Below are 16,198 nucleotides of genomic sequence, written 5' to 3'. Positions count from 1 at the left end.
GGCATGTTGTAGCCCCATTTTAGGTATTCCAATCAGTTATAGGCAGAAGATAGACTTACAAGCTTTCTATGGTGATATTTCTGTCTATTCCTTTCTTTCCCCCCCCATAAAACTTTAAAAATAAATTTTTTATTGTGAATTGAGTGAAGGTTTGCAGCGAAGATCATCAGTTTTACATTCAACAAATCCTACACTTCATTTCATCTCAATGATTGCAATCCCCCCAGTGTAATAACAACATTTCTTGCTTTTCCTCCAGTGTTTCTTGTTTCCATTCCTCCTCCTTTCCATACCCTTCTGAATTTTGTCCTTGGGTAAATGTTGCCCTTTGATCCTGAATGGTTGGCCATTCTCTGGTGTGTATGTCACTAGTGTTGTTGTCCCCCTCCATATACCAATCTACTTCTTGGCTGAAAATTGAACCATGAGGTGCATTCAGTTCCAGACCTAAAGGAAGTCAAAGGCCATGGTCTCACGTTCCTCCAGTCTCTATCTGACCAGTAATTCTGGTCTTCTTTATACTTAAGAGTTTTGTTCCACATTTTCTACCACTTTATTCAGAATCTTCTATTGTGATCCTTTTCGGAGTAGTTGGAATGGTAGTCAGGGACCATACAGTTTTGCTTGCAGGTTCGTGGAGATTAATGTTCATGTAGTCCATTAGTTCTTCAGACTAATTGTTTCCAAGCAAATTCCATTTTTGTCACTCTTTTTTTCTCCAGGACAGACCAATAGTTGTGCCTTAGATTGACCACTCATGAGCTTTTAAGCCCTATGTAACTATTCAGCAAAGTAGGATGTCTTTGTGAGCTGTTATGCCTATTGATCATGGTGTTCCCTTAGACTATGGTCCTGAGCCCCCCAAGCTTAGCACACCATTCCCTCAAGGTATTTGGCAATGAAGTTTTCCTGTTTTGCCCCCTTCATAAATATGCTTGCAGCAAAGGTAAATGTTCATATACAAATATTCTCTTTCAAACTTTTATATACTTGTGGGTATATGCCACTGTTCCTCCCACACTCATTCAGCCTGTATGTCTACCCATAAGTCACCAATACTGAAAGATTGTTTACATGTAAGTATTTACCTCTGTTGCCTTTGACTTTAGCGATCCTCCTATTTTCCCATGTTGTCATTATTCTTCTGTCAACCTTTTTGTTATATATTGTCTTCCCCTTCACCCAAGTTATCATGTCTCCCCTCTACCCAGTGAGTTACTCCCCATACCCTCCCATCCCTGGTAACCATCATGAATACTTCTTTTAGTGTGAAAACCTTTTCTTAACTTTAAAAAATAGTGGTCTCTTTCCTCATTGCTGCTATTTTCATGTTTACTAAATCTTTATGATTTTCCTCTTTTTTAAATTTTGATCAGAATATTTATTCATTTCATTTTTTTAGGTTACCCTGTATTTTATTAATTGTTACCAAGTTTAAAACTGTTCTATTTAGGAAAAAATTCATCATTTGGAAGTTCTGTAATTACACTATTCCTTCTTTTTGCTTTGTAGTTGTCTTCATTAGAGTTAATATCTCTGGTTGCCTATTTTTAGTCTTATAGATTTGTTTTACTTTGGATACTTCTATATCTGGGTTGGAATACTGGTATGGCCATGTAGTATAAGCACTGGACTGTTAACCCAAGTGCAGTGCTTCAGATCCACCAGTCACTCCTCAGAAACCCTATACAGAGTTGCTATGAGTCAGAATTGACTCAGTGGCTCTTAGCAACAATAACAACAACAAATCTGTGGTAGCTTGCTAAAGTGAAGGGATAGAAAAAGAAGAGGACCCTCAATGAGGTGGTTTGATACAGTGACAGCAGCAGTGAGCTCAAATGTGACAATTGTGAGGATGGCACAGGACCAGGCAGTTTTTCGTTCTGTTGTGCATTGGATCACTGTGAGTCAGAACTGACTTAACAGCATCTGACAACAACAATAAGAAGAACGAATCTGGGTTAACTCTGAGTGGTGTGTCTTATATTGTAATCTCAGGTTATTGCCTGTTGTTGGTCCAAAGAACTCTGTTTAGTATTTTTTTTAAAGTTGGTCTGGTTTTACACTTTAATTTCTATTCATCTGGCAGAGTCCTAATTTCACTATTGTATTTGAGAGGCAATTTTGCTAGGTGTAGAATTCTTGATTGGCAGCATTGTTTTTTTTCCTTCAGAGTTTTATATGTCATTCCATTTGCTGTCTTGCCTGTATGGTTACTGGTGAGAAATCAGAGCTTAGTCTTAATGGTTCTCCTTTGTAGCTAAGTTTGTAGGTTGTTTTTCTGTGTTCTCTTTGCTTTTATCTGCAGTTTTATTATTGTTCTATCAATCAATTTAAGGTACCTAAGTATCATTCTTTTGAATTGTTTATCAGGTAGTTCCAATACCTTTTCTTCCTCAGAAATAGTTTCTGGCTCTACATTTTGGTCATTTGTTTTAAACACTCTTATTTCCTTGTGTGAGATGAAATTGTCTGTTGTCTCTGAGACATTATTCCACAAACTTATTGAAGACCCCTTGTATGATTTGTATCTTAGAATCAGATAATATGTTCTTCTGTTATTTATCATTAACTCAGATATCCACATACAAATTTACAGAGCCAAACCAGCAACTCACCAATCCTAGATGGGAAAAGATAATGTCTTGTCTACAGCACCTGAGGAAAGCCATTAAGGCTTTTAGTTGACCACAAACTCAATGGCTCAGTAATGTGATGTGGTTGACATAAAAGCTAATTTTGACTTATACCACATAAAAGTAGAGTAGATGGAGCAAAGTAAAGTCTCATCCCACATCAGACCACATCTATTTTACAGACTGAGTTTAGTAGCTAGACCCACACTTTAAAAGAGCCCCAGACAAATTGGCACATGTTCAGAGACAAATGCTAAGTAGGGTGGTGAGAGGTACATGGAATGTGCTGTATTTATCCATGCTTTTAGTAGATGTAGATATTACCCTTAAATCCATGGCCCAGAGGTCTTCCTCATTAAAATACTCTCATATCAGTGACCTACAGCTGGGCAGACCTGCAGGGAAAAGCCCACATTTGTCAAGAGTGTCTATGACCAGAAGCCATAGGATGCTATTCTGGTCATTCCAAGATGGAACTCATTGGTACAGATTTTCGGTTCTTTGATTTTCTTATTAAAAAGACAAATAGATGTTTCTGCATTTGAAAATGCATGGTAAATTTTTAATCAGTCATAATAACTAAGTCAAATAATTGTACTGTAACTCTAGCAAGACATCTAAGTGTATATACCATAATGATGTCTTAAGATGAACTGTGTCATGATTACAAAGTAAAAGAATCAAAGAGAAAAATGAGCTTGTTATTTTCTATGGGGAAATTCCTTGCTCTTTGAAGAGTATTTGCTTGACACGTTTGCATCCTCAGTTTCTAATATGTGTCTATTTTATTTTCCATGTTGACAGGATGGGGGCACCGCCCTGCTGGCCGCCAGTCAGTATGGGCACATGCAGGTGGTGGAGACGCTGCTGAAACATGGAGCCAACATCCATGACCAACTTTATGTGAGTGTTTCTCCAAGGGGGCATCAGGTGACACTCAATACTTCCCTCATCACGGGTAACACCAGGGAACTGAACTAAGCCCGCTGATGTGGTTTGTGCCCCAAATGCCAACTGTAAAAAACAGTTTAATGAGACAGTTAAAAAAACCAAAAGATACAATTGACCAGATGAAGTTTTTGTATTTAAAATCCATATAATCTTATTCACCAGTCTCTGGTCTGTCTTTTTAATCCCTTTAAATGTCTTTGTTATACAAATGAGACATTTCATACACTTATACAATTACAGTCTTCAAAACTCATCAGATACATATATAGCCATACCATATCAAACCACACAGCCCAGTGTATGGACTTGCTGAAAACCCAAAGAAATCTTCTGCTGTAGCGTTCATTTGTGAAGAAGACCACAGAGAAGAGATCACAAGGCTGTTTAGAAAGAAGAGAAGGGAGACTGAGTGAGGGAGGGCTTGTCAAACCCAGCTCACCTCTGACCTTCAACAGACATCAATTACCCACAGATCTGTTTGCAGCTAATTGGCAATTAGCACATAACCCAAGGGTGCTTTTAATTGTTTGCCACTGTAATTCTGTGGGTATCCCTGTTTGCATGGGGGGATATATATATATATATGTAAAGGAAGGGACTTGACAGTGTCTCATGGCATAGAGTGGAAAAATATCTACTTTCTATGATCTCTACACCATATTTGAGGCTATCCTACAACTAGAGACGTAGTCTTTGTGCCCCAGGGCACCATACTTTCATAGACAAGTAATGAAATGCGTAGGTGTGAACTTTTCCATTTGAGCAACCTTTGTAGAGTTTATATGGGTAATCTGACAAGTCACGGGCCTCTTTGAAGTACCCAAGCAACTAGTCTTACCCTTTGTACTTCAAAATCTATAACACTCTTTGAGGCTGTAGCTATTACTAATGAATGACTGAATTACTTGATAATGCTCTAAAAGAGTGATTCTCAAATCTGACTACCCATCACTTGGGAAGTTTTAAAAATACCAATTCCTGGACCTGGTAAGACCAATGAACACAGAATCTCTAAGGAGCAAACTTAGGCAACAGATGATTCTCACATGTGACCAGATCTAAGAATCACAGGTCACAACTTTGGATATTCTTTAGCTCTAGGTAAAACGTATCTGAAATTGTGTCTGAGAATTTATAAACACAGGCTGACTAAGAAGAGCCAAGTCTTTAGGGAAGGCAAGAGAGTTGTGTTTTCATAGCATTACCATTAATAATGGAGTCCTGCTATGGCACTGTAGGATAAGTACTGGACTGGAAGGTCAGCAGTTCAAACAAACCAGCAGCTCCTCGGAGACCCGATTCAGGGCCACTAAGGGGTTAGAACCAATTTGAAGGCATTTAACAACCATTAATATTAATCAACCCGAAGTGATTGTGGGTATTGAATTTGTACTTCTTAGATAATAAATATTCTTACATAAGACTGGCACATAAAGCTAGAGAGTTTTGGGAAATCCCATTTCTGTAATAAATTCCTCTAGGTTATAAGGTGACTCAAGAAAGTTTCATGTCCTATAACTTCCATTGTGCACTAAGACCTTTACCCTTACCCAAACAGTCCAAAAGTTTCCATTAAGAACAATTGAAATATAGAGGAAAAAATGTTCAATGGTTCTTGGAAACTTCTAGGAACTGAAACTAAAAACGCACAAAGAAAAGTCTAATGTCTGGGTAATGCATTCTAGAAAATTCCTGAGAGTTATCAGCTGCTGAGGACATGATAGACCTTCTTTAGTAGCACATTAGGATGCAGCTGACATTTTTATTCCCATATCAAGTATCTGATTAAATGATCTGTACAGGTTGATTAATTTTTTTATGATTTCCTTGAGGGGAGTCTGGCAGCTCGCCGATACCCACTGAAAACCCAGGACCCTCCACACGCTACACCTGGTCGGATTTGCAGGGACGAGTGTCTTGTGTTTTAACTGTGGTTAACATTCCTGATGAGAACCTTGATCATTAGCCGGTTTACCTAGGTGTTTTCCACTAGGGTGCGCTTGGGTTTTCCACTGTGATGTACAAATGAAGCTCACCATGTACTGTGAATGCTGTCAGTGTGAGGGAGCATCTGGGGAGATAGCATGCCATCCACTACCGATGAATTTGCTGAAATTAGCTAGTGACACTTCAAGAAAACAGAAATGCCCAGAAGACATAAACGCCCCAGTTAAAAAGAAAAGCAAAGAAGATTAAAAACAAACATTTGCTTTGAGCTTCCTTGTGTCTTCTGGGCTGGCAGGGAGCAACCTGATGAAGTTCTTACTAGAACCTTTTTTTGTTTTTTTTTAATGTTTTCTTGTGTATTGATTAAAAGTTTATAGACAAAATCATCAGTTTTACATTCAACAAATCATACACTTAGTTTCATCTCGATTATTGTGATCCCCTCCATGCAATAACAGCTATCCTGCTTCTTCCCTCTGGTTCCTATTTCCATTCCACCCTCCTTCCCACTCCTTCTCAGTTTGTCCTTCGGTAACTGTTGCCCTTTTGATTTTGAATGATTGACCATTCCATAGTGAGCTGTACTTCACTAGCGTTGTTGTCCCCTCTGTATACCTATCTACTGCTTGACTAAAAATTGGGCCACAAGTGCGAGTTCCTATCCAGATGTGAAGGGTGGTTGAGGGCCATAATTTCAGGTTCCTCCAGTCTGTTTCTAACCAGTAAGCCTAGTCTTATTTTATATTTCTGAGCTTTGGTCTATATTTTCTGCCACTCTCCCTAGCACCTTCTAATGTGATCCTTATCAGAGCAGTAGGTAGTAGTAGCAAGTCGCCATCTAGTTCTTCTGGTCTCAGAGTCATAGAGACTGATGTTCACATGTCCCGTTAGCGCTAGGACCATGAAAGCGTCTTGTATCCATGACGTGGCTAAGGAGACACAAAAGACAAAGAGGTAAGAAAGATCTAACGGAAAGGACACTTTTCACTCCTCCATAAAAGCAAGACATTTTGGGGATTTTTTTGTTGTTGTTTGTAAGTGCCATCGGGTTGTTTCCGAGGCATAGTGACCCTGTATAGGGTTTCTGGGGAGTGACTGGTGGGTTTGAACTGCATACCTTGTGGTTGTTTGTAGAGTCCAGCGCTTATCCTCCAGCATCATACCAGAACTCCAGCTTACACTGAGCTCTTAATAAAAACATGGAAATCTAAATGGGGATGTTGTTGTTGTTGTTAAGTGCCATCGAGTTGATTCTGACCCAAGAAGAGGAAAATTGTAATAAACATTTTTTTTTTCAAATCTAATTTCTTTTCAAATAAGCATGAGAGTTTTTTTCACTACTTGTAATTTGTTATCTCTTAGGATGGAGCCACTGCCCTCTTCCTGGCTGCCCAAGGTGGTTACTTGGATGTCATTCGATTACTCTTGTCTTCAGGAGCAAAAGTCAACCAGCCAAGGCAGGTAATGCCCATCGCTGACATTTGCCTGAGTACACAGAACAGTGATGCAGGGAGGGCCCAATGTCCCGTAGCTACACACACCTGGGTTAATCTGTCAGCAACCCTTTAGCTTCTGTGATGACAAGTTAACCTTTGGTTAGGATTTCCCCTGCTCTTTGCCTTAGGCTTACCTGAAAGCCTATGAAATCAATCTGATGTCACCAGTTGTTTAGTGTCTCAGGTCATGTCCACAATCTGCCACCTCCTGTTCAAATAAAGTATGACTGCACTGAAGTAAGGAGAGCAAGCTAGCCTGGGACAGAGGTCAAAAGAGGCAGTTGAGTAGCCTTGGCCTTGCGCAGTCCTTTTGCTGATACACGCACTGCCTTATCTCTTACCCACCACCTCTCCACCAGGTCAAAGAGAAACCTGTGTCACTGAAATCACTGGGAGGTTTTGTGACTTCATCTTTCACAATTAGAACATTACACTTAGATTTCATTTGCCATAACCAAGATCACATCTAACAAATTAATTAAATTATGTTTAAAGGGACATAGGATAATACATTGTTGTTGTTACGTGCCTTTGAATCAGTTTGGATTCATAGTGATCCTGTATAGGATTTCCCAAAGCCGCTGGTGGGTTTGAACTGCCAACCTTGTGATTTGCAGTCCAGTGTTGATGCTATAGCACCACATCAGGAGTCCATAAAACAGTGTTGTTGTTAAGTGCCGTGGAGTCAGTTCCGACTCATAGTGACCCTGTACAGGGTTTACGAGGCTGTAAATCTTTATGGGAGCAGAAAGCCTCATCTTTCTCCTGCAGAACGGCTGGTAGTTTTGAACTGCTGACCTTGCGGTCGATAGCCCGATTCATAACCACTACGCTACCAGAACTCTCTTAAAATAACATAGGCAGTATTTTATAAGAGGTTAGGAATCAGCCACATGTAAGGAATTAGAACGATCAGTTATAATTATACCAGTTGCTTTAAAGGCAATTCCAACTCACAGTGACCCCTGTGTGTCACAGCGGAACAGTGCTTCAAATGGCTGGTTTTTTAGAAGTGTTTCAAGGTGTCCCTGGGTGGACTTTAACCTCCAACCTTTTAGGTAATAGCCAAGCAAAATTTTGGCATTATAATTAGATTCTGTTAGATAAGTATTTTTTCCATAACTAATTTCTTTATAGCAAAACATTTCAGATTAAGGTAACATTATTATAAAATGAAGGAAGTCTGGTAGCATAGTGGTATGTGTCAGTCTGCTAACCTTGAGGTTGGCAGTTTGAAACTACCAGCTGTTTTGTGGGAGAAAGATGAGGCTTTCTGCTCCTGTAAAGATTTACAGCCTCAGAAACCCTATGCAGGGTCACTATGAGTCAGAATCGACTCCACAGCACACCACCACCACACCATTATAAAATGAGTTTTCTAGGGGAAAGTTGAGCTGATTTCTTACGGTAAATGACACCCAAGCACATTTCCACTCTAATATGACATATATGGAGATATATTGGAACGCTGGCCCATTCATATAATGAGTAGCTATGGGAAGCTTAAAATTGATCAGAGCTTAGGCTTTTCAGTCTTTAAAAGCCCAAATGGTTCAGGAAATTAAAGATCCTTTGGGCAGAGTAGATTTAAGATCAGGAATCCTGAGTTCTAGATCCAGTTCTACTAGTAACTAGCTGTGTGGTTTTGAACAAATAAATTAACCTCTCAGGACCTTTGTTTCTTCATCTGGAAATTAGGAAGCTGGGCAAGGTGATCCAGAGGACCTCATCTAGCTTCCAATTTTCTTATATTATTCAACATTTTAACAATATTCTCTGAGCACTTATCATATACCAAGAAGCCCTGATGGCACTGTGGGTTAAGCATTGAGCCGTTAAAAGATAGGTGGTTCAAACCCACCAGCTACCTCTCCAAAGAAAGATGAGGCTGTCTGCTCCTATAAAGATTTGCAGGCTCGGTAACCTTGATAGGGTTGCTATACGTCAGCAATGGACTGCTACCCACAAGTTTGATGATTCAGACTCACCAGCAGCTCCTCAGAGGTTGCTATGAGTTACACTTCAGGCACTCTACTTCCTTCCTGTGGTTCCTATTCCCATCTCCTCTCAACTTTATCCTTAGGAAAGTGTCTCCCTATTGATATTGAATGATTGACCATTCCATGGTGAGCAAACCTTCTTAGTATTGGTGTACCCCCTATAGACCTGTCTACTTGACTGAAAATTGAGCCACAAGGTTGAGTTCCTTTCCAGCCCTGAAGGGTGGTCAAGGGCCATTATCTCAGGTTCCTCTAGTGTCTTTCTGACCAGTAAGCTTGGTCTTCTTTTAATAAAATTTTTTTTTGAGTTTTGTTCCACATTTCCTGCCATTCTATTTGGGACCTTCTAACATGATCCCTTTCAGAGCAGTTGATAGTGGTAGCCAGGCACCATCTAGTTCCTCTGCTCTCAGAGTCATGGTGATTTATGTTCACTTGGTCCATTGGACTAATTGATCCCAAGTCTCTTCAGTTCTCATCACTCTTCTTTCTTCCACACATGCACACCTGTGTCTTCACCTGTCTTCATTATTCTTCTGCCACCCTCCCTTTTCTTGCAGATTGCTCTCTACACTATATATTTTTGTCAAAAATTATTTGAGTATTTGTAAATCTACTTGGTTCCCTTTCGATTCTCTCCAAAGCCCTATGGAAAGGAGCTAGCTTGACTTAAATTCCTTCCTTGTCAGCACAAAGTCATCTTCAGGATGAAGACTCTGACCATCCTGATGTCTGTTATCAGCTTGATTCCTACTCACGGTGACCATTGTGTGTCCACTAGAAAACCTGTGACATTTCAGAAGCAAATTCCTAGGTCTGTCTTCTGAGGCGCCTCTGGATGGGTTCCAACTGTCAACCTTTCAGCTAGTATTCGAGGGCTTCACTGTTTGCACTGCCTGAGGAATCCTTCATCATCATGAAGGAAAAATCAGAGAAAACCAATGCTGAGCAGTATTCAAAGGGAAACTTCTTCTTTTCACAAACTAGATAATTGACACATATGATCGTACAGCAGCAATACAAGGGGGTTTCAGAAAGTCCGTAGCAAAGTGGAATTAAAAGATAATAGAATTCGTCTAATGGAAAGAGATGGGGATAAGATTCTTATGATTCAATTGTTAGTAATTATTACCGTGACTAATTGCAACTGTCACAACTGTAAAGGTAGAAGTTTTGTAACAAAAACGGGGGAGTAGTTAATCTTACAGTCCAGAGACAGAGGACCCTAGGACTATCAAGGGAGAAGAGTACAAGTGGAATGCCGGACCCTATCCAGAGAAGCAGTGACAGCAGAGATGGAGGCAGAGATGAGGACATGGAGAGAGAGAGCAACTGAGGACTCTTGACTCATGGAAGAGAAAGACTGAGTGTGGGCAGTCAGGAAGTAGGCTTGCAGAATGTGCCCTTTGGTTGTTTAAATTATTAATATTCTTGAGTGTTTTTGCACTCCCCCCCTCCAAAAAAAAATAGAAGTAAATACTGTTGAATGATGCACGGAGGAGATTGTAACCATTGCAATGAAACAAACGATGGTGTAGAACTGATGTCTCCCATGTAAACTATCACTCAATTCACAATTAAAAAGAGATACTAGAACTCTTCCATAGTTTTTTGAAGCTGCCTCATAGTTACACTTTAAATTCCCTGGATTCAAAAACCAGTTCATTTTACCCTGTAGTTCCTACCTGCTCAATAATCAATTATTTCACTGAGTAATTGGGAGAATCAAATCAAATAAAGTCTTTGAAAGTACTTTGTAAATTAAAAGTACAAATTAGGGTGTTATTTATTGTTTCATTGTAAGTAATGATCAGACACAACTAAAATTTTTTTACCACCATGGTGATGGTGATCCCATGTGTGTCTGCTTCATAATGATGAATATTTTGGAAGTGAATCACCAGGTGTTTCTTCTGAGGCATTTCTGGGGAGGCTCTAACCTCCAGACTTTTGGTTAGCAGCCAAGCACTTTAACCGTATGTACTACCGTGGGACTCCAGCATTTTCTGGGTATCTTAATACCAGCCAGTACTTGTGCTCAGCACTTTGATATATTTCTTCTCATTCCATACTATCTGTGTGAGGCTAATATTTTTGAAGAAGAGGGAAATGAATTTCAGGGCAATTTTCTTGGGGTCACAGTCAGGAAATAGTGATTACTTTCTCCACCTGACAATTCCAATTAAGATGGTAAATAGTTGAGTAGTATATGAAGGCTTCAAAAAGTTGGTGGAAAGGAATTGAAAAATAATGAATGAACTCTTTGAAGCCCTCTCATCATATTATTCCAGTGAATTAGTAATATAAATAATTGTTCCCCACAAGGAACCTCTCCAGCACTTTGACACATATTAATGTCACTCAATATAATCTTATTAGTAACAGCCAGGTTTTTAGTAGCACCAGGAGCAAGGGTGCCCGGCTGCATGGCTGCCTTGGGCTGCCTAATTCCCTGCCTGCCCTCTGGTGGTGATACTAACAAAAAATGAACCCAGAGCAAGAGAGCAGGGAGAAGTGGTCATTTCTGGAAAACCCTTCACTTCTTTAGGACTTTCTGGAGCCCAGACTCCCTCTCATATTCTCGGACCCCACTCCACCCCTTTGCTTCAGCCACCAGAATTCCCCGTCCTTTCTGAATGAGCCCGTCTAGGGCACAATGAGTGGTCGTTCTCATCCTTCTACCAGTGGGGCACTTGACAGAAGCCCAGCTCAGATACCACCCGACCTGGGAAGCTAACCCCACAACTCCCCCATATCTTTGCCCACATCCTTGTTGTAGCATTGTATGTTACTGAAATTCATCTGATCCCAGGGCCCAGAATCCTCTACCCACTTCAATGCCATCCTCCTCTGCCCTGAGTCAGGACAGCAGTGAGTAATACCCTTATGTCTGCTGTGGTTAATAGAGAGGCAATGAAATTACAGCTTTGCAGCAGAACTGTAACTTTATATTCCCTAACTGAGTCATCCTGCCTTCAGCCCCTGTAGGGTACCACAGATGGGTAATTCAGCCTTCTTTGGCAACAGTAATTACTTGGGAATGGCACCCTCATTAGCTCAGAGATTAAGCTTAGCCAGTTCTGGGTTTTTCTCCCTCATCCTACACATTCTCTGGATTTTTCTCCCTCTTCCTACACATTCTCTAAAGTTATTTGTGTTCTCAGGCTCTCACTCTGGCACTGAGATGGGGTGAGGAGACATATGGCTGGTCCTTGTGCTGACTCTCCAGTCCCCAGACAACTTCCACTGGTACCACAGAGACGTACCTGGTCCAACCATCATGCTGACCCTATTATCCTCTCTCTGAGCCTGAAGTCACTACCCTCGGTGATCTTCTCTTCCCAACCCCAGGCTTACTGTAGGCTACTGTTTCCTTCAACACCTGTGATTGTCCACAGGCAGGTAGGATGCTTGGATGCCCAGAGGCCAAGTGATATGGGTCATGGGGACTTGGGTTCGGTCTCAGGTCCAAACAACTCCCAAAGTATTTCTATTCTCTTTCTTAGGCACCATGGGGCTTGCCATTTTTCTGGCCTTCATCTCAAGTAGGGGAGAAAACCCTTTGCTATCTGGAGTTCCCCATTATTTTTCTGGGTATTTCGGCCACCCCACGCGTACTTTCCTCTTCCCATATTCAACCCAGAGGGTGAGGCAGGCATGGGCACTCGCTCTCCACCAGCACTCTAGAAGGACTTCCCATCTTCCACTCTGTCAGGCGGAAGCCATCTGACACTTGGATCCTTCTCTGTCTCTTGGTTGTTCTACACTTTCTTCTCAGCCTCGTGGCTCAGTGACAAAAGAAAGAGCTGTGGGGGATAAGACTCAAAATATTGCCAAAAATGTCATCCTGCTGAAGCCATCTAATAAAATCACCTCTCTGATGGTAAGGCATCACATGCCACATAAAATGAATACCAAGTCCCTAAGAATTGGTGTAGATGTAGAGAATTCTGGACACCGCAAAGGCAGGTATGCCGTTAGTCTCTGACCCACCTCAAAGAAAGCTGCCCACTCCACATAATGGCCTCCGCTAAACTGGGTGTGTTGTTGTGTGAACGGTAACAGGACTGCGGCCCACCAGCTAAGTAAAGAAACTAGACAAAAATATGGGACCCCATATAACACCATCCTGTAAAACACTGTGTGATAATGGGTCTATCCTAAAATGGCTGTTTTCTTTAAGCCAAAAGCTGAATCTTGACATCACTTAAATAGCCCCAGCAATACCAAATAAATACCAGGCTGTATAGATTGGTGAGAGCCCCTAAGTGGTGTACACAGTTTATGTGCTTGACTGCTAACTGGTTTGAGTTCACCCAGAGATGCCTCGTAAGAAAGGTCTGGCAGTCTATGTCTGAAAAATCAACTGTTGAAAACTCTGTGGAGCACAGTTTTACTCTAACATCCGTGGGGCCACGTGAGGCAGAGTCCCCTCGATGCTAGGTGGTGCTATAGAGCAGTGAACACCCTCTTCTTTTATCGGTACCACTTGTATCTGAAGTACCTGGAAAGTGTGTGATTTGTTGTTTGGGGTCCTTTCCCCAGGTTTTAAATTTCAGAAACTTGGTGTTAAGAAATTCTGTAGGAGTTGGTGGGTCCAAACCTCCATGTCACAGTGGGCCACCCTGGTTTCTGCCCCCAGGATGGAACAGCGCCACTGTGGATTGCATCGCAGATGGGCCACAGTGAGGTGGTGAGGGTGATGCTGTTGCGTGGAGCTGAGCGGGATGCAGCCCGGAATGTGAGTTTCTGAATGGAAGTGGTTCAACATGTGGGCTCAGAGCTGAAAATGCATATAAGGAAGCTCCAGAATTTAACTCAGCCAAGGATTGCTGTGGGATAAAGCACTGGACCGCAAGGTCAGATTGAACCATGAGGTCGGTGGTTCAAACTCACCAGCTGCTCCTTGGCAACCTTATCCAGGGTCACTATGAGTCAGAACTGACTTGATGTCACTAAAACAACAACCAACAACAAGGATGAGCACTGGACTGTGAACCACAAGGTTGGCGGTGTGAGCCTACCAGTGGCTCCAAGGGAGAAAAAGGAGGCTGGCTGCTCCCGCAAAAATCTGTAGCCTTGGAAACCCTATTCAGGGTCACTGTTAGTCAGAAGTGATGACATCCACCGATTGGATGTCACTTAACAACAATAAGTGTGTCCCTATTTTATCTATAACTCAGCTGGGTTTACTCCCAGCTTCCACCTGGTGTTTAGTAGGGAACCAAATGTCCAATTCAGTTTTAAAACTTGGGGTGACCCAGTATTTTTAGCAAGTGCTGCTCAGCCCTCAAAGACCCTCCTGCACCTGGGTGGCTCCTGAACAAGTTGGGGGTGAGGAGTCTTAGCTTCAGGCTTGGTGGGGGGATTGGGAGACCCACGGTCTGCAGCTGAGCAGTACAGGGTCTGTTGTTTGGGGCCAGGGACTAAGGGCAGCTTGGGGAGAGCCTTCTGCCGGGCCAGATTCTGCTATTTGGTTTTCAGTGTCTGACCTCCAAGTCTAAGACCAGAAAAGGGAACTAGAAGATACATCCTACTTCTTCACTCTTGTGGGTCCTACTCTTGTTTCTTCTTCCCAATTCCAGCTAAACCCTAGTGACAGGCTACGTATTGCCTGGCCTGCAGGAGAATGCCAGGAGATAACACCTCCAGATGCAGGAGAAAGGGGAGTCTGCAAAATCTCATCTTAGGACAAAATCTGACAACAGAGTTGAATATTCATTTTTTTTTCATCTGTCTTTGCATACTTTAAAGCAGATTTCAATCTGTCCCCCTTAACAGATACAAAGAAAAACAGATACCTAGGGTAGACTAGGGCCAGGTTGTATCAAAGGAAGGCAAAAAGAAAAGGCATGCTGAGTTTTTTTAAAAGAATAAATTCAGTTTGATATTAATGTAAATTACGAAAGGTAGTTCAATACCTGATCAACTTAGAATGCCTCTTTGGTCCATCAGTGCCCTCAAAATATGCTCTTGAAATACCCCCTGGTCCTTTCTCCAGTGTTCTGAGGGACTGGAGGCATATGAATTCCTAAATGGCAGACTTGTAAGGTAATAAATGAGCCACATACTTGTCTGATATTCTTTCCTGCAGAATCAGTTGCTGAATATGGTCTACAATGCTTCTAGGTTAGGAGGCATTGCAGGTATGGGCTGCAGTTTATGTAAACATGCTCCTTATTTTCAACACTTGACACTTGGTCAGCACACACATACATTAATGATCAACTTTTATCTCCCTCTCTCTGTTAAGGATGGCACAACAGCATTACTGAAAGCAGCCAATAAAGGTTATAATGATGTCATAGAGGAGTTGCTTAAATTCTCACCCACCCTGGGTATTCTGAAGGTAAGGTCTAAAGAGAAATGTTACCAATCTGGGGGAGGGGAAAAAAAGAGAGGTTACAAAATAAGTCACACTTGGAGTGGAGTCTGTAATAGAATTGGGTTATAATTCTCATTCTTGAAATAACATACCTATAGTTTCTTGATGCTGGAGATTCAGGCAAGAAATGGGAAGGTGGTAAAAGACTGAACCAGAGGATGTCAGTACTGAGCTTTCCAGAAAATTTTAGACAGTAGTAAGGAAGTCACTAGGGAGCCCTGGTGGTGCAGTGGTTAAAGCACTTAGCTGCCAGCTAGAAGGTCAGTGGTTCAAACCTACCAGCTTATCATCAGGAGAAAGATCTGTTCGTCTGCCTTGGAAACTCTATGGAGTCCTCTGTCTAACAGGGCCACTATGAATCAGGATTGACACACAGCAGTGGATGGTGCTAGAGTGAAATTTCTAACAGTTCCTGAGTGCTGCATGATGCAGTTAACACACTTGCTGCCAGCCAAAGGGATGGTGCATTCAGTATACCCAGAAGCACCTCAAGAGCCAAAATATGATCTTGAATATATCCCACCTGAATTGAGAGATCATCTGAAGAACAGATTTGATGCATTAAACACTAAAGACCGAAGACCAGAAGAGTTGTGGGATGACATCAAGAACATCATACATGAAGAGAGCAAAAAGTCATTAAGAAGACAAGAAAGAAGGAAAAGGTCAAAATGGATGTCAGAGGAGATGTGAAACTTGCTCTCCAGCGTAGAGAAGAAGCTAAAGCAAATGGAAGAATTGAAGAGGTCCAAGAGCTGAACAGAAAATTTCAAAGATCAGCTC

General features: G+C 41.6%; 1 protein-coding gene across 1 annotated transcript in view; it reads left to right on the top strand.

The window, feature by feature from the left end:
- ANKRD29 (ankyrin repeat domain 29) overlaps positions 1-16,198 on the top strand; it is a 61,731-nt gene that overhangs the window by 36,773 nt on the left and 8,760 nt on the right. Inside the window, exons 5-8 of the mRNA XM_006835120.1 lie at positions 3,441-3,539; positions 6,897-6,995; positions 13,673-13,771; positions 15,284-15,379. Of these exons, the coding sequence (XP_006835183.1) occupies positions 3,441-3,539; positions 6,897-6,995; positions 13,673-13,771; positions 15,284-15,379 (393 nt within the window). The remainder of the gene's footprint in view (positions 1-3,440; positions 3,540-6,896; positions 6,996-13,672; positions 13,772-15,283; positions 15,380-16,198) is intronic.

Source organism: Chrysochloris asiatica, unplaced genomic scaffold, assembly GCF_000296735.1.
Source record: "Chrysochloris asiatica unplaced genomic scaffold, ChrAsi1.0 scaffold00015, whole genome shotgun sequence".
Lineage (NCBI taxonomy): Eukaryota > Metazoa > Chordata > Mammalia > Afrosoricida > Chrysochloridae > Chrysochloris > Chrysochloris asiatica.
This window is presented reverse-complemented; position numbering and strand designations above follow the sequence as displayed.